This window comes from Pinus tabuliformis, chromosome 9, assembly GCF_031772625.1.
Source record: "Pinus tabuliformis cultivar Carrire ecotype Pingquan chromosome 9, CPIR1, whole genome shotgun sequence".
Classification (NCBI taxonomy): Eukaryota; Viridiplantae; Streptophyta; class Pinopsida; order Pinales; family Pinaceae; genus Pinus; species Pinus tabuliformis.
Window position 1 is genome coordinate 917805037 of NC_142307.1, and position 20068 is coordinate 917825104.

At 36.3% G+C, this 20068-nt stretch overlaps 1 protein-coding gene across 1 annotated transcript; it reads left to right on the forward strand.

The window, feature by feature from the left end:
* Positions 1–8285: 8285 nt before the first annotated feature.
* Positions 8286–19837, forward strand: LOC149151733 (putative xyloglucan endotransglucosylase/hydrolase protein 5). Its single transcript, XM_089443246.1, has 7 exons — positions 8286–8558; positions 16668–16681; positions 18466–18498; positions 18542–18804; positions 18918–19018; positions 19120–19316; positions 19426–19837. Exons 1-7 carry the CDS (start codon positions 8286–8288, stop codon positions 19835–19837), a joined length of 1293 nt encoding a protein of 430 aa, XP_089299372.1.
* Positions 19838–20068: the final 231 nt, after the last annotated feature.

Below are 20068 nucleotides of genomic sequence, written 5' to 3' on the forward strand. Positions count from 1 at the left end.
CAGGCATCTAATCGCCTAAATAGTGAGACACTTTTTGAAACAATTTGAAAGTACCCCACCTATGATAAAGAGATGTATTCCATCGTGAAGGCTTGTCGATAATGGAAGCATTACATTCTGGGGAAGGAGATGGTCATCCACACCGATCACGACCTCTTTAGTTTATACAGACGCAAGGGAGGTTGCAAAATGATCGCCATTAGAAGAGGTGTACATATCTACAAAAATTCCACTTGAACATTAAATACAAAAAGCACAACACAAATAATGTTGCAGACTGCCTCAGCCAACCTCCAATTGCAACACTAACTACTGTTGTAAACTCTTGTGGCCATGAGACATTTGGATGGGTGCAACTATACAAAAATGATCCAGAGTTCGCCTTCACATACTAGATGCTAGTATATGGAAATAAAGTTCCTGATTTCCACCTCTATGATGCATTATTATGATACCTGGGCCACCTTTGTGTTCCTTCGAGAGAGCGTGCCAAGATGAATTGGGAGGCACACTACGATCGGGTCATATGACACTTTGGTGTGGAGAAAACTATGGTTGTACTACAAAATTACTTTTATTGGCCCAAACTTCGACTGGATGTTGGGAAATATATCAGAACCTCCACTACCTGTGTCATTGCCAGGCCAACCATCAAGAAGCAAGGCCTATACACTCCTCTGCCTACTCCCAGCCAGCCTTGGGAATCCATCTCCATGGAATATATATCTGTAATACCTTGTACCAAGCATGGTAATGAATTTGTATTTGTGTTCATGGACATATTTCTAAGATGGTTATATTGGCGGCCTGCAAGAAGAGTATCACAGCAGAGGAAACTGCCAAACCGTTCCTTGAATGGGTATGGGTACATTCTAGGATCCCACACACCATTATATCTGATTAGGAAAGCAAGTTCCTAAGCAAATTCTGGTCAAGCCTCTGGACACTATTGGACACCAATCTCACCAAGTCAAGTGCCTTCCATCCCTAAATTGATGGCCAAACAGAGGTCGTCAATAGGATGATGGTGCACATACTCCTCATTTGAAACTCCAAGCATCCACAAACCTAGGATGAGAGTCTTCCCTATGTGAAACATAATTATAATAGGGCTCTCCATAGCTCGATTGGTCGCATTCCCTTTCAAGTGGGTATGGGATTTAAACCATTGTGTTTGATTGATGTTTTCATGCCTCATGCGACTACACAAACAAAATCCACACATCTATTGTCTGAGGTTGATAAAGCGACAAGATTTATTGAATGAATCCAACACATCTGCTAGTAGGTTCATGACATCTTGGAGAAGTCAAATGCCAAGTACAAGCAATGACATGATCAACATCGTGTGCCACAAAAATTTTAGGTAGGCGAGAAAGTTTGGTTGCATTTCCAGAAATAATGCCTTACTAGAGACCATCAGAAGCTCATACCACTCCAATATGGTCTTTACACCATTACCAAGGTTGTGGGAGATAATGATTTTTAGCTCAACATTCACTAATTCCTTGGCTCACACTCGGTGTTCCACTTGGACCACCTTCGACCATACTTCCCACCATTACTGGACACATCAGACATTAAATAACAACTCACACCAAAAAAGTTAAACCCAGACTGCATGGAACAAGCCACAACTAATTGAATTATGGGAACATAGGTCAAGAACACTCACTAGTAGAATATCCAACTATATCAGGTTATCAAAGCTGGCCAACTCCTGCACCAAGGCAAGTGGCTCACAAGGGACCAAGTTTAATAGAAGTTTCCCCATCTCATGGAGGCACTCAATGCAATGGGGACCATTGCTTCCTCAGGGGGGAGGACTGATTCAGGTGGATGTTGTTGGTCACCTACCTATTCCATTCAGACCCCAACCATTGTCTCTTTTAGTTTTTCAGTTTCCTTAATTGTATCACAGTTTACTACTTTTGGTAGTTTTTCGGGTCCTGAACATTCAGAGTTGTTTTGAGGCCCTAAACGACTTTTTTTGGGAAAAATTGGGCCAACATAACACCTCGATCGATGTTGGCCACTCGGAAGTTGTAGTCCTTGAATATATATTTCTAATGAGGTATTTTTCATGTCAAATGAAGATCATATGCCAATGTTACAACCCCGGGAGTTTGATGTACCAATTTACCCAAATGGGGCCCATAATTTTGGCACTTCATCTCCTAGGGTTAGGATTTTGGATGTTTAGGGTTTTCCATTGTTACTCAATAATAAATAGGCCTCCGAGCCTTATTGGAACACATTTTAGAGGCATGTCGCTGCCACATCTCTTCTCAGAGATAAGCTACCATCACCTGAGCTAGTCTTATTTCCATTCTGCTTGTAAGCATATTTCAGTATTTGATATTAATGAAATAAAGTGTTATTTCTACCACATCTCTGTATTTATGGTTATATTTGTAATTTGTTATGTTCCTGTTTAAGTACATATCATTCATACTAGTCATTGTTAAACAAACAAGGGAAAATCAAAAGGTCTCACTATCATTGTGGTTTATGAAGGTTAGAAAAAGAGTCACAAAATTGATTTCTGCATACAAATTTTTTTTTCAACTATGCAAGGAATCATGCATAAAAAATATTAATCTTAGTCATACATACAACCTATTGATTCCTAACAGTAGTGAGACAAGATCAACAATATATGGAGATCATTCTCTCAAAACCCCCATGAGAGTCACTGCAAAGATGATCTCAATATCCATGAAATTAGTACATAAGCAGCCAAATTCTACAATGAAAACGAGTAGCATAATACGCTAAGTCATATAAATCTTTGATATACCATGAAGCTTCAACAAGAAACCTTCTGCCACAAACTTCTCTCCGAAGCAATGACAAATGACTCATAATATTGCCATAAACTCAATGCAATTATTGGCATATTATAAAGAACCCTTGCATGACAAACATATCAATAATAGAATTTTGCTACACTTTTCTAGTAATGTCTCTCTGCATAAGACATTAAGGTACTTGGCGAATGTAATCTTGTCATGTGAACCTTCAACAACTTGGAAAATCAAGCTATAAAGGACAAATCATTCGAGGCATGCACACTGATTCTTACATACATACATTTGCATGTCATCAAGACATTCTCTACACACTACAAACCCCTGCAAACATAAGGCAAATCATGGCATCCACATTCTTTCCTCTGAAACATATATATCCAAGTCAATCACTAGTACAAAATGGCTAATTAATTACTAAAAAACGACTAAAATTTGCATAGAAATGACCATTTTTTCAGTCAGTGACCAATAATCGCTAATTTACAGTATCTTATAACACGACCAAATTTTCGTTGTATTTAGCTTAACCATTAGTTGGTTGTCTCAATTTTATCGTCTAGTACTATATTTAGTCATAAATTTGGTCATTAATTTAGTCATTGATTTAGTCATTAATTGTCACAATTAATAACCAAGTATATAAACAAATATACTAGTACATGATCACCTGAGAAAACAGATTAATGGCCAAAGAAATATGAACAAAATGTTGGTTGCATTATAAGATAATATAAATTAGCTACTAATAGTCATATATATGAAAATTTTAGTCATCGTTTCAAACCAATTAATGAGAAAAGAAATATGACTAAATTTTAGTCATGTTATAAGATACAATAAATTAGCTACTAATAGTTGTATATATGTAAAATTTATTTATTATTTGTAATCACAATTTTATCATTTATAGTAATCATTTTTTTTGGTAGTTTCATATTCATTATATAAACGATTGATTTAGTAGTTTATATTCATTTAATTTACTTTCATTAATAATCATTATAAATGACTAATTTAGTTGTTGTATATTCATTTTATTTGTGCTCATTATTAATAAATATAAACTACTTATTTAATAGTTTTAGATTGATTTATATTTTCAATGTTAATCAACATAAATTAATTAATAGTGCAACTAAATTAAAAATATTACATACAATATGCATCTTCATCTAATATGAAAATGCAAAGTTCATATGTTAATTACAATACTAAATAATATCAAGTACAACTATAAATAATTTCAACCACATAAGCTATATTATACGAAATGTCAAGTATTACAATATGAGTTTCCAACTTAATATTGGTTGGAATACAATTTACACATGAAATATTGTTTCATCACTTCAAAACATTATCATTGTGTTGCCAAGGAATTGAAGGTGAATTCACCAACTCTAAGGACTTGACTACCAATCTGTATGGGTGTGTCTCATGAAGGGTATTGGCTTTATCACTAGATTGGTTCTCTTCTCTCTCTCTCTTTCTACATTTGTTGCTATAGTGTTATTATTCTCCTCTTTCTTAAATTCTTGCTTCTTACCATTTGTAACAACCCAGGATAAAAGTTCATGTAATAAACTTAATAAATGAAAAATAAGACCAAGGTCATGGAACAAGTATTTCAAGTTGAATGTTGGGCAAAACATCCTAGTAGGTTGCATATAGATCTTTGAATTGTGTACTGAATGCAACAATGAATACAAACTTTGAAGGCAACATTCTATCACTAATATCTACACATTCTAATCTCAAATCATCATTATTCAAGCAATATATTTAACCACTGCAAGTGTTATTAACTGACCAAGATAATATCGTTGTTTAAAGTTAATAAGATCTCTACAAACACTAATCATTGTCATAGCATTAAAATAATTCTTGCATATCACAAACTAGTGAAATATGACAACCTCTCACTAGATCTAGACAAATCAATCAAAATCTTCACCTCTTTTGTCTGTGCAGAACCCTTCCTATAGTCACAACAAAAAGGATATCACACACTGTACATGATAAATTAATACAATGATTTATACATACTTATGTTGTTAAAACTTCTCACTAATCCCTCTCTAACTAATAATCTTTGCAACCAATACAAATAAGTCAGATACAAAAACAATATATGCACTTATTTAGAACCAAATCTCACACATTATAAATCTTCTTCAATTTCCCTTCTTTATGCCTGCAACAAACAAATTAGTTAATATATAATCATGCTAGATTACCTTCGTGCACTCTGGTGCAGACATGTGCGAAACAAAACACAAGCGACTCAAGAAATGCACACATTTTTCTCTAGCTCGGCCCTCTTTTTATAGCCATATGATCTCCCCAATACTACAAGAAAAAACAAGGGCATTTGTTGTTTCTAATATTGGCCATGTTAATTTAACCTTGGGTGCATAAATTCCATGGGAATTTTTTTTTTTTGCTCGTGCTTTTTAATTTTCATCACCTAAGGGCACAACCATTACGATGAAACTGGATCCTAGAGGCTATAGCCACACTATTAATATAGGCTTCCTAACGACAAAGAGCATATAACCACAGTATTGAGGTATAATTCCCAACAACTGTGGCTTAATGTAGGCCAAAACAGCTCCTCTCAGTCTAGAACTTTAACACCCTTCTTTGTCTTGTTTTACAACACTTGTTTTTAGTGTCTGCAACATCCTAGCAGACCTATGTAGGCCTTATAAAAATCTATACCTCTTCCTACAATCTGAACTCTTCTTGCACTACAACTGTGATCATGTAATAAAACATGCACAAGTTTACACATCAATCCTTCACTCATACATGACGATATAATCCAATGGTTGCACCGAGGGATCCAAGTCAATATTTAGGTTGGCATCAAGACCAACACATTAGTCATAATGTCAACATAAACATATTAATATGTATATATTGTTCATTCAATTATATATAAGCATAAATTTCAATTAATAATATTATATTTAAAAATATTTATATAATATATAAATCATAAATTCATTTTCATAACATAATAATATTTGTTATGGAAAAATTTAGTTATAAATCTCATTATTGGTTGTGATATTGTTAGGTATTAAGATTTTCAAGATATTCATTGATCTATTTTGAAAAATATATTCATGTAAATTTAAGATCACAATCTTATAGAGGGAATCATTTTTATCTTGGAATTCTTGGTTTAATGAGAATGTTGTAGTCGCTACAAAAACACCCAATTTTTTTGGGTACATTCAAAAATTTTGGGTTCCCCTATGCTTTCCTAAGGCCTTAAGGGTATTTATCACGTTTTGAATTGGTCAATCTCCCTATGACCCTTTTCAATCAAACCTTGTTGATGCACCCACTCACGTGATCCCACGATGAATAATGCATTCATTTGTCATGTTTCATGTCATGTATCAACCTTATAATTGCATTAGGGTTTTGGGAGGTTTATTGCTTCAATGTTGTATCAAGAGTGTCTTATGGCTTTAAAGTTTATCCTTCTTTAATATGTGTTGCAATTAGTGGGGGTACCAAGCATCAACGGAAAAGACTTCATTTTCGCTTTCGTGTCTTTGACTACATTAGGGTTTGGAGAGAATCCTTGAAATTATCAAATAAAGGTCCCCTTCATCTTTTAACCTAATCCATATGCCTCTAGGTGAACATCCTCATCAATTTACATCACACTTGCATGGCATCATGATAAGGATCATTTCATAGCATATCACCTACAACCATTAAGCTTGTTCATGTGCTTGAATGCCACAATTTTTTTATGAAATAATAACTCTTCAAAATGCCACCAAGTGCATGACATGTCACAGTGTCAAAATACATTGGTCACATTAGCATGTTCCTTCAAGCTTCCATGCACTTGCTTGATCCTTGTTACACTTTCTAGATTTTATTTTCAAACATTATTATGTAGCATCATTTAACTAACCCATTTATACATTTTGATATGCAGGGAAAATAAAAGGGAGCACATTTGATAATTTGAGACCAAATGTCAAAGCCATTAACATTAGATAACACACTTAAGTTTTCTATTAATCATTTAACTGGGTCAGTGCATATATGAGAAACCATGATCAATATTATGTAAGTGGTGTTGCCCTAATTTTAACGATGACAAGGGCGATGTATGGAAATGGTTTCAATCCTTTGATATGATTACGTGCTAGAAGAACCACACATAGATGCATGAAATTTTTATGCTATCAACACAACGCACATAGGGGAAATTAAAAAACATTTCACTCGTTTTTTTTCCAACCTCTTGGTAGTAACACATATTATAAAAATATGGTATGGAACGTATATTTTTCTATACTAAAGAGCATAGGATTTTCCCTATGCTACATGGAAAGATTACACTAGAATTTCCTATTAAAAATACCTTACGGTTATGCAAGGCCATAATAAAATAGCCTACCATAATATATAAATTCATGTAAAGGTGTTAAACATTAATGGTATTAGAAGCACTTATAACAAAGGCATCACATTATGGTATGATCGAATCCCTTAAAGGTTGCTTTGAAAGCCAACAAAAATGTGTTGGAAAGGATATACAATGGTAGTGATTAGGAGCCATCAACACATTTAGTAAAAAAACTAGTGCAATGGTGTGAGTGGCAGATGGAGGGTACTGTGTGCAAGGTTAAAAGTTTCTGAGATGATCAGCCATGAAGAACATTCTATCCTATATCTCAAAAGACATGATGGCACCTCAGGGAGATGAAAAGGCCCAAAGCATGTGAGTCAACAATAATGACCATATCAAGGACAACTATAGGTATTGAGGTGTTTGACAGTTAATAGCATACTTACAACAATGAGAGCTCAATCACGCAGACAAAAAATCCATTAGAATAGTTACGTTGGTCACATGGAATATACATGCAAAAGGGAACACCAATATAACCATCGCAAAAAACTGACAATACATCCCTGACATACTGCATGTTGAGACACAACAAGAAAAAGGAAAGCTGAGTCACTATTATGAGCTCAGATAAAATGGAGAACCCTATTATTTAGTCTTGTTGGAAAAATTTGGTAACATTGTTAGACTTATGATGGGATTCTTCATGCAACTATTGAAATCACTAGAAACAAAATATTTGTTGTACAAAATAGTTTATGTGTGACAATGTCATGGAGGAGTTCCATCAGATAGTACCCAAGAGTCAAACAAAGCAGAAAAAATTGGGAATTTTGATATGCTTCCACTAAGAAGATGAAGAAGGCACTAGTTAAATCGAAGAAAGTGATGAAAATGACTTTCCACCCTCTGTGAAGACAATCTGAAAATAGCTGATGGATATGATATGTCATTGGATGACTTATCAGCCAATGAAAGAAAATATTTATTATGAGTTATAGCATTAGTTGAAGCCTTCTGCACATACAATCTCACTTTCCAGTCAAGGATGTCAACTTATTCAGTCACTGGACATATCAAATGATCGAATGTCAAGGGTTCTTAGTCCAGGAGTTGCAAATTTGGGTGAGAATGACCTGAGTGATATACCAGCTGGTCCGGAGAATCCCTTATCTTCAGTAGGGCAATTGACTAAATCGGATCCATCACCCTTACTGGCTGTTCATATGGTTGACGTGATATACAGTTACTGCTTTACTCTTCGGTTCTTTAATGGAGACTGGAAAAGTGATCCCCTGGATGCAGCAATGGTTTGTTTAAGTTTGTCTGCAGTATTAAGTCAGGTAGCTTTGCCAGAGACTGTTAGTGAAGCTTTGTCAAAGTGTTTAGAGACATCATGTTCCGCAAGCTTCAAACATGCTGGTGGATTGAGATTTGGGATTTGCCTTTTTGATGATGTGCATGCTCTTCTAAGGCTAGGTAGGGCAACCCTTGTATGCGCACTTAAGGAATTATAGAGGTTACTCGAGGTAGTTGTAAATGATCGAAAAGGAAATTGCCAACATAGGTTAGATAGAACGCGATGCAATGCATAGTAATGAGAAGGGAATTTAGAAAAGGTTGCATTAATCCCTTAAAGTCACAAAGGCACAAGACTGCATCTGAAAAATTTGACAGTTCATGCGATCAAGATTATCATGTGACTATGTGAACTCTTCTTAGGTCTATAAGTCACAAAGCAATAGTTGCAAAACTTAATGATCATTGTGACCTCGCCTTTGTTGCAACCTTGTTACCCCTCTCATTTTTCAACCTACCTTGACTCATAGAAATTGTGACCTATATAGCCCATATGGAATGTGACACATTCTATTGATACATAATGTGCCCTACAGTGTAACCTGAAATTCAACCATCCTTACATCATAGGTCACATAATTGAGTTGGTTTGAAAATTACGACCCCACTCTCAACTGCAATTGCAACTAGAAAATTCAATGATGTCGTAGGTCATTGCTAAGTCATCGCTTTCCCAAATGCGACCTCCCATAACCCTTGGACCTATGAATTATTCTTACACTTGAATTTGTGATTCACAACCAATATGATATGGAAAAAAGGCGACGATAATAGCTCCCATGTGCCAAAGGAAACTAAAATGAGGGACTTTCCCATGTTCCTTATTTAAGCAGCAACTAAAGCTTAAACACCATATAATGAATACCATTTATTTTCCTTAATTAATTTTTTTTCTTTACATAGATTTGGTTGTGGAGTGCAAAGATGCACAAAATAATTGTGGGGAAAAGTTGTATGTAAAAGAAGATAAAGCTTTATGCATGAAGACAATTCAAAGGGATGATGAAAAATTTAAAGGGTAGATTAAATGTTGTTAGGATGGTGCAATGACCAGAGACACAACTAATATAACCATAGACAAATATTCTATGACAAAAATATACATGGTTTCTTCCATACATTTTTGTGACAAAAAAACAAACATATGAAGGCTTGAGCATATCATACGATGCACAAGAAAAGGAACATATTACAAGAATAGAAAGGAAATGTAATATAAAAATAGCACAATGACACGTGCTTTGGAAGCATGTAAGGTGGGTGTTGTAAATAAACAAATCCTAGTACATTGCAAAGGATTTTGAGCCATGTATTGAAGAATCTACACATGTTCAATGTGAAGTTGATAAAGCCATCAAGTTTATTTAACGCATTTAGCACATCCAATAGCAGGTTCATGATATATTGGATAAAGCCAATACTAGGTGCAAACAATGTCATGATCAACATCAGGTATGGCATAAGTTTTAAGTGGAAGAGAAGGTTTGGCTACATTTGTAAAGAAACTCCTTACTGGAGCCCATTGGAAGCTTTCACCACTCTAATGGGAGCCTTACATCATCACCAGGGCTGAGGGTGAAAATTATTTTGAGCTAAGTATCCCACCATTCCTTATCCTGCACCCAGTATTCAATGTGGACCTCCTTCAAGCATACTTTCCACCATTGTTTGACACATAAGACATTGTCTAGCAACTAACATTAACAGAGCTCAACCAAGATTACATTGAACAAGAGACAATTGATCAAACCATGGAAACACATATTAACAACACTCACCAATAGAGGATCTAATTGTATAATATTATTAAATCTAGCTAGGTCCTACACTAAGGAAAGTGGCTTACTAGGGACCAAGTTGAACAAAAGTTTCCCCATCTCATGGAGGCACTCAACAAAATGGGGAGCATTGCTTCCTAAGGGAGAAGGATTGATAAAAGTGGATATTTTGGCCATCCAAATATTCCACTTGGAATCCCAACACTATTTCCTCTCAATTTCCTATTTTTCACACAGTTTCCTATTTCAACAATTTTCTATTTTTGGTATTTTTTCGAGTCTTAAACTTTTGGAGTCATTTTGAGGCCATAAATGGATTTTTTTGGGGGAACTGGAACACGTGAGCACCATATTATGTTTGCAGTTGAATTTTTTTTTATCCTTGAATAGACCTTTCTAACAAGATATCATTCGTGCGAAACGAAGATTCTATGTCAAAGTTACAACCCCAAGAAGTTGATGTTCCAACTAACCCCATCGGGGCCCAGAATATTTTGGCACTTCATCTCCTAGAGTTCGGATTTTGGATGTTTAAGGTTTTTCATTATTTCTTAATGAAAACAACTTCAAAGATTCATTGTAACATAATTCACAACGTGTGTAGTTGTCACATCTCTTCTCAGAGATAAGCTACTACCACTCGAGCTAGTTTGCTTTCATTTTTCATGTAGATAGTATTTAGTATTTTCCATTTATTAATTAAGTTCAATTTTGTTTTATCTTTGTGTTTTTGGTTTGAATACATATTTCATTTCTTTCCTTCAAAAGTATGGATCACATCTTCTATCGATGGGCCCTTCCAACAGATTAAGTACTCAATAATTTGACTCCTCAACTTCCTTTCTCTTATATCTAGGATTTCCTCTAGAATGAGGAAAAATTTCCCCTCCTCATCTAATGGTGGAAGTTCTTATGTTTCCTTTAATTACTTCCCCAGTACATTTTTGAGGTAAGATACATGGAGTACATTAGGAATCTTACTTCCCTCCAGTAGCTCCAATTCATAAGCCACTTATCCAATTTTATGCATCATCATATAAGGTCCATAAAATCGAGGCTTTAATTTCTCAGATTCACTCTTCTTCATGGAGGATTCCTATATGGTTGAAACCTCATGAAGACAAGGTTCCCTTGCTAGAAATTTCACTCCACCCTATGGCAAACTATGTATATATTTTTCTCATTTTGGGCCATTCACAAGTTCTCTTTAAGGATTCTAAGAATATCTTGATTTCCCCACTACCAATCCATTCCATTTCTTGCCATGATATCTCCTAATGTCATATCAATAAATGAGGGAGCATCATATCCATATAGATACTTGAAAGGAGCATTCTAATGGACATATGGTAAGTAGTGTTATAAAATTACTCTTTGAAGTGCGACCATTTGATCCATGTCTTTTGTTGATCAACCACATAGTTCCTCAAATAATATTCCACCCATCTGTTAATGATATCTATCTATCCATTTGTTTATTGATGGTAACTAGTAATCAAGTTCAATTATGTGTTGACCAATCTAAATAGTTCCTACCAAAATGTGCTAAGGAATATGCTATCTCGATCACTGAATGCTATCTCGATCATTGACAATATGCTTGGGAACCTCATGCAATCTAAAGGCCTATCGAAGAAAACACTATGTTGTGTTATTGCGTAGTTGGAAGATATGGCCATGAATTGTGCAAATTTGGTTATCACAAAGATATATTATTTTTCTTGCACCTTCATAAGCCCTATAGTAAAATCCATCGAAATGTTTTCCCATTCCTATTCTAGGATTGCTAGCAGTTGCAAAAATCCTAATGGATGGGTTTGTTCTAATGGAAAGTAGTGCCTTCTATCACATGTCTCATAATGTCCTCCTTGAGGCCTTTACGCATGAATATTCCTCTTTTCTTCCTATGTCTTGAAAAATCCTTGGGGACCTACTAAGGGTGAGTTATGGATTACCTTCATAATCCTCTCTTCCAGTTGTAACTTAGGTAAAAGGAAAATCCACCCTTTATAAAAGGTAACATCATTGATGACCATGTATCTATCATCCTGTATCAAACTATCATTGGCTGACATGAAAATATATTCTTCAACTAATCCACTAATAGGAGTGTTTTCGAGTCACTACTAACCTCCATGAGTAAACAGATTATTGGTTTCCTAGTGAGAGCATTGGCCAATATGTTCTTCTTCCCTTTAACATATTCAATGTTGAAATAATATGCTTGAATTTTGCTAAACCATTTCCATTGCCTATCGTTCAACATCTGTTGTTCTAGGAAATATCTCAAGTTGTTGTGGTATATTTTGATCATGAAACTTCATCTTACTAGGTATTTCCTGAACTTTTCCAACACATGCATAATCACAAGCATTCCCTTATCATAGATAGAATATATTTTTTTCCAGCTTTCATGTTTTTTTTGGCTTCCAAAGGCTATTGGTTGGTTCTCCAATGTCAACACAACCCCTATGCCTTCTCTTGACACATCATGCTCTAGCATAAAAGGTTTTGAGAAATAAGGAAGAGCCAAGATGGTACAAGTACTCATTATATCTTTACACTTCTCAAAAGTGTGTTGTGCTTCCTTTGACCATCTGAATTCCCCATTTTTGGTCAAGTCTGTTAAAGATGCCTCCATATGTGAGTAACACATAACAAAGTGCCAGTAATAATTGGATATGCCCATGAATCCATGCAACTTGTTAATATTCTTAGGTGTTTTCCAATAGAGAATAGTTTGTGTCTTCTCTTGGTGCATATGTACCCTTTTATCATTGATAATGTGCCCAAAGTATAAAATCTCGGTCATCCAAAACGCAAACTTGAATTCTTTTGTAAAAACAGACTACTATAATATGCACAACACCTCCTTCAAAGGTTATAAATTCTCTTGCCATGTCCCGCTATAGATGAGGAGATAGTTAAAAATACCGATAAGGATTTCCATATTTGCTTCCTCAAAATAAGGTTCGCGCACTATTGTAAGGTAGAAAAGTTGTTGCTAAGCCCAAAAGGGATGACAAGGAACTCAAAGTGCCCATAGCAGCATCTAAAGAAAATTTTGTGTATTTCCTGCTCATGTGCCTTGACTTGATGGTAACTTGATTGTAGATCAATTTTTCAAAGATAGGCTACTTTGTTTAATTCATCCAACAACTCATCAATCCTAGATATTGGGTATTGACCTGTGATAGTCTTCTTATTTAGGGCTCTATAGTCGATTCACATCCTCTGTGTCCCATTGTCTTTCTTGTCTAATACTACAGAGGATGTGAAAGCGTTAGAGCTTGGCCTTATATGATCCATGTCCAAAAACTCCTTAGTGGTCTTCTGAATTTATTTCTTGTACCATTTGGGATGCTTGTATGGAGTTTTGATGACTAGATTAGCCCCTTCTTCCAGTCCTATTGTATGATCAAATCCCCTGTCCAATGGTCTTACTAGCCATATCTCTCCAAACACCTTATGATGCCTACTTAAAAATGCTTGAATATATGTTGGGTATTGCTTCCCGTTATCTAGAATTTTCTACTTCATCAAATACATTTCAAACCCATGCTATGCCCCATGCCAGGTTGTGGCAAGATTATACCTTCCATCCCTTTAGTTATGACCACTTCATCAAGAATTGTTGGTCATCCCTCTCAATAGTACCCACTATCCATTTGGTGAAACAAAATCCATCTCCATAGTGTGATAGTTATTCCAATGCTTTCTAATGGAAACGAGCCAATATAATCCCAACATCACGTTAATATTAGCGATTTCCACCATGTAGAAGTCATTAGTTAGGGTTTAATTCAACATTCTTAAGTCCATTTGAGGGACCCTTCTTAAACATGCCATTCTCCGTCGTCCAGCTACCTCCATATCAAATCCTTTGAATTCTTCAATGGGTAAGCACATCTTGGATACCAATGCTACATCTAAAAAATTATGTGTAGATCCACCATAAATAGGACATTAACCATTTCCATTGTAGTACTCCTCTAACTTAGAAGGTATTATATTTGGGAACAAAAGAGAGCTTGGCTAGGGTGTCACCTTCTGTCTCCATATATGGAGGCTCTCCATCATTGTTTTTATGCTCTTCATGAGTTGCTACATGTTCTTTCTCTTATTCACTATCTAATATTACTTCTATGAGGTGGAAATATCCCTTCCCCATGCACCTATTCCCAAGAGCCCATGGTTCATTAAAACTGTAGCAAATTTTCTTCCTCCTTAATTTGTCTGTTGTCACTTATACCCTATATTTTTCCTACCATGGATTATTTTCCTTTTTCTTCTAGGGAGGGATGATTTTGGTTGATATTCTTTTCGACACTTCATATTCCATATCCTTAGATGTCGATATAGGATCTTGAAGTGTGATGGGATTAACTAGTCCTTCTAAGAACAACATCACCATTTTATGCTGGGGTGTATCAACCACCACTACTGCTATCGGTGAAGTTCTGTGATACAACTTCCTGGAGTCCCTACTTGCCAAATTTGTGCTATATCCATGGAATGTAGCTATGGGTTATTGTTATTGAGCCTATGAATTAGCCTCTTTGTGAACTCCATGTAGGAGGTGATGTTGGAATGCCCTAGGGTGGCCAATCCGTGGTACCACAATTTGTGCACCTCACCTTTCAAGTGTAAGATGGCATACTAGATAAGATCATACTCTCTCAACGAGTTAAGCTAAATAGTATGTATCTAGTTTCTTAACCCAAGCTCGAGTTGTACCACTAGATGCTCCATCGAAAGTCAGAATACTTATCTTTCTCACTTTTGGGGAGATATCATTATTTTTCCTTGTCAATTGTTATCTTTGAATCTATTCCAATATTTTACAGTGTAATAATCTTGGAGTGACATGGCTGCATGAAAATCTTCTTCCATGACTTCATATTCGTTTAGATAGTCTAAAACCTCTTAATCTCTCTTCTGTTGGTTCCATGCTTGTTCCTCCAAGAATTGTAGCAAAAAAGGCCTGATTGTACTCTTGTTTATTGGTGGGGTAACTAGGTTAGATGTATTGTTGGCTTTAGCATAATAATTATTGGATCTTCCAAGGAATTCCATTTTTGCACCTCCCGCACCATTGGTAAGACAATTTCCTTGAACACTAGTCATAGATTTAGTGAGAGCTTTCATTTTCTGGACCATCTCTTATTTCCCTTTAGCCAAATAATTTAGGGCATGCTCGATACTTTCCCAGCGTGGATTCTCACAATCTCCCACTTCTCCTTCTTCTTCTTTTGATCCTAGGTAAGAGGTTTCTCTTCCTTTCTTCTTCCTTCGGAAGTCTCAAATTTTGTGTCTCATAGTGTCATTAACTTTGGAAACCCTTCAAGTTGGTAGGATGAATAACTTTGATACCATTATAATATCCCTTTTATTTATCTAATTAAATTTTTTAAAAATGACTACAGAAATTACACCATCAATTTTATTGCAGATATAAATAAAGATGCATCACGGAATTGTAGATAAGAAATTATTCTAGAAACCCTAATAATTTAATTAATAACTTCAGATATACATTAAAAATTTGAGGATAAACTTGGAATATACCCTTTGTCCCTAACGCTTTGAATTTTTCAATTTGACTGCTCCACAAGATAGTGATTTGGCCTGCCTATTTGGTCAATTCAGTCCTCCTATAAATTAACTCCCCGATCCTTTACAATTGTGATGAGTTTTCCCTCCATTATATGCAATTTGACCTCCCTCCTTTAGTGATTCGACCTTCCCAATTGACAATAATTTGGCCCCTATTTGCAACTCGAACTCAACCTCTTTAACTAACCAATTCATCATGCTCTTAGGAAGTGGAGTTAGCCTCCCTGGATCAACAATTTGACCTCCTTCTCAATATGGAAATTCAACTTCCTTAAGTGAGCAATTCAACCGCCTCTTAGGACTGATATTTCGGCCTCTCTGAGTAGGAAATTCAACCCCCTCTTGCAACTACAAATTTGACCTCCTTGCGAGAATAATTCAACTTCCTCCAAATTTTGGAAATTCAGCCTCCTTGAATAATCAATTCATCCTCTTCTCCAAATGATTAGTCTCTTGATTAACTAGGATGATAGTGCAACCGTTGAAACAAATTCCCACGAACTAGAATATATGTTTCAACACCAAAAGTAAAGATATTCGACGATTTATCCTCCCACAATAATTATTGGAACCTTTTCTCAATTCACAAATAAAATCTCACATATCTCCTAGAGTCTCCTCTTCTTTTATAACTTATCCTTCTCTAAAATACATGAGTGGAATTATAATTTCATGGTTCATTTATTTTTCTAAAATAACTTTACCACATTTTATTTAATTATCAAGATAAAGTCTACTAATTAACCTCTTGAACCGTTAACCCTCCTTGTTGCCAATAACCTATAAGAATCGTGAAAAAATATGAGTTCAACTCTCTCCACTATTATAGATTGGAAATGAACATTACATTCTAATGTTAAGTATAACTTAAAAGTGCTTGGATGTTTGGCTAAAATTATTAAGGAAATTAAAAAAACACCCATAATTACAATCCTATAATTTTTCTCGCTCTCAAAAATAAAGTTTAGCGAATTCATAATAAATATGTATGTAATTTAGTTTAGAACGTTTAGTTAATTCATGCCAACGATCTACTGAATAGAACATATAATTCATGTATCCTAATCATTCATTGAATTGGCGTTTCTTGGCGAGGAAGCCTGAGCAATTGACAAAAATAGATAAATAAAAAATCTGCATCTAATTTTTTCTTATTAATTTAGTGTAAAATGTCTTTGCCAAATTGTACAGTTAAGTGATCGACGATTTCAATCAATTACCTCACAAAATTAATTAATTTTGTTTGTAGAAATTTAGTAAAAATGGCTGACCTGTTATTTAAAAAAAAGGGACAATTCGTCGGCCCATTTCCATCAATTTCCTCACAAAATTTAGCGAAGATTGCTTTGCCCCATTTGGCGTAATGACGAAAATGGAAACGGACAAATCGTTAAGAGTCTGTTATCTGTAGATCAGGTTATGAATCGGCGCGTTTCTTAAAAACTTATTATGGAAGCCACGTAAAACTTCACAGGGAAGCTAACGTCAAGACCACGGCAATGGCCGGCGTCGTACTTGTGGTTCACGACCATCTAGGCGATTTTGTGGCGTAAGTAGACAACGTCCTTTCGGAAATTATGAATACGTAGTTACATTGTCATACCGTCCCTCACGTAGCATTCAATGCTTAGGTAGATATGAGCGGTAGCACGGATTTATAGCGCACATACTCTTGCGGCTTTGCCCACGGCTGAACCTAAAGTCAAAGCCAATAAGCTAGTCCACTAGCGACAGTTTGAACATCCAAGTTCCGTCTAGAGGAGGATATGACTCCCTGCTATTACCTTAAAACCAACTTCGTCACAACGGCGTTTTCTGAACGCTAACTGGAACTCCCTAACTTCGTCACACAACGATTTCTTCCTCGAAGCGCAATTTTTAGGAAACCCAGGAAACGTCGGGGTCGCGGAGCGGAATTGATAAATGCTACTGTAAGACGGGACGATTCAGTTTCCGTTTATTCAAGCCGTGACGGGATTGTGGGTGTAGACTCCATCATAGCAAATATCGCTAGGACGAACAATGCCAACAGTTTGAGGACAGGCAGAATACCGGAAACAATACCAGCAGGCTTGTGGTTGTTATAACGATGGCCGAACACAGCACGCAATTAGCTGTATCGCCGCCATAATTATTAGTGTGTCACTCGTCCGTTAGATTCCTTCTAGAAAACGACAGAGTAGGTTTTTCTTCCGTATAATTGTCCATTCTTCCTGAAACGCTTGTGGGAATTATTGAATATTCACAATTCGAAGTTCAATTTCATAATTACTGAAGACGTCATCCTGAAAGAAAACTCACTTATTCACGGAATGTTCGGAACTGTTCGTGCTGGCTTTCCTTCTCAGCGTTTAACTTAACAACAATTTGAGGTTGACACTTCTTCCTACCCCTTTCGCGCTCTACTCCGCCTAGTTGTCCATTCCCCTATAAATGCCATTCAAAACCCATATGATCTCATCTATATTAACTTTAACTTGATCACGAATCAGGATTACTGCTTCTATATCCAAAGTTATCAGGCCTCGCAAGTTAATGGCGTTCACAGGCAGTCAAGATGACAAAGCTCATCGCTATGCCAGCCATCTCAGAAATCAGGGACTTGGCCAAAAGCACGGCTCTAGGCATTATCTCTCGGCGTCCATGGGAATTCGAGTAGTTATAGTAGTGGTGATTTTTCTAGTATCTTCTTCGTCTGCTGCAAGATCTTCATCCCGGCCTTTGCTCAAGGGCGAAAACCGCATAGCCACAGGTGATGATTTCGATGAGAATTACTATATCTCCTGGGGTAGCCAACTCGTAAAATTTCTGGACAACAATCGGTCTGTGCAACTCCTTATGGACCAATCTTCCGGTATTATTTTATCTACACGTACCAAAATTACATTAGCACTCTCTTATTATTAGCAGTTGCGTCCTAAATAATGTTAATTAATTCATAGGCTGATCACATTGATTGCCTTGCAGGTTCAGGCTTCGCTTCGAAGAGCACATACTTGTTCGGATATTTCAGTACACGAATCAAATTGATGCAAGGCGATTCATCCGGGACAGTGACTACATTCTATGTGAGTAGAGTTACTTTGGTCATTATGCTTCTGTTATTTCTTATGATTGATCATCTGTATCGGCTGTATTCTGCTCTTACTAATTTATTTGGATATTTCAGCTTTCGACCCAACAAAGCTCTAATCACGACGAGGTGGACTTTGAGTTTCTGGGAAACAAACCCGGAAAACCTTATTACCTCCAAACTAATGTTTTCGTCAATGGCGTTGGCAACCGGGAGAGCCGAATCAGGCTTTGGTTTGATCCCACTTCAGACTTCCACACCTATTCCCTTCTCTGGAACCGCCACCACATCCTGTACGTTCCATCTTTCTGGCCGCCTCTAGTTATGTGCTACTATTCCTTGAACTATAATACCAGTGCTACTTTATTATTCCTCGCGTAATCTTGCTCTCATGGTACGCAGGTTCATGGTGGCTGGAGTTGTCGTGAGAGTCTTCAAAAACTCTGAGAAGAATCTGGGAATCCCTTTTCCGTCATCGAAACCTATGCAAGTTCTTGCGAGTCTTTGGAATGGTGAAAACTGGGCCACAGATGGAGGACGTACAAAGATAAACTGGAAGCAGTCCCCTTTCATAGCCACTTTCAAAAGCTTAGCTATTGAAGGTCACAAGTGCCAGGGAAATTTGGAGTCCCCTTCTTTTTGTTCGTTCTCTCCATCTTCAGAGTGGTGGGAGAATTCGGGCAGCAGAGGATTGAGCGCAGAGCAAATGAAGCAGCTGAAATGGGTGAGGAAAAATTACATGAGTTATGACTATTGCACGGACAACACCAGATATCCTAAACCTCCGCCGGAATGTGCACTGAATTCAATTTGAAAGGCACAGAGTAGTAATATACTTAACGGCGACTGTAAGAACGGTCGCCAGATAGAAATTGTTTGGTCATATGCATGCGATGTACATGATACTCATTCTTAATACAATGATTTCGATGGTTAATTAACATTATTGTCGGATTGCATCACTTTTTGACGTAACACAGAGCAAAGATAACCAATTGAAAATGAACAAGTGAAACAACAGTACCCATGGTTATTCAAAATCTAA

What these genes read in the sequence shown, in the direction of transcription:
- LOC149151733 (XM_089443246.1), top strand. Translation starts at nt 8,286, where the DNA reads ATGTCAAGGGTTCTTAGTCCAGGAGTTGCAAATTTGGGTGAGAATGAC. An exon ending in CAAGTTAATGGCGTTCACAG is followed by an intron (nt 18,499 to 18,541) that starts GCAGTCAAGATG and finishes CAGCCATCTCAG; the next exon opens with AAATCAGGGACTTGGCCAAA. An exon ending in GGACAGTGACTACATTCTAT is followed by an intron (nt 19,019 to 19,119) that starts GTGAGTAGAGTT and finishes TGGATATTTCAG; the next exon opens with CTTTCGACCCAACAAAGCTC.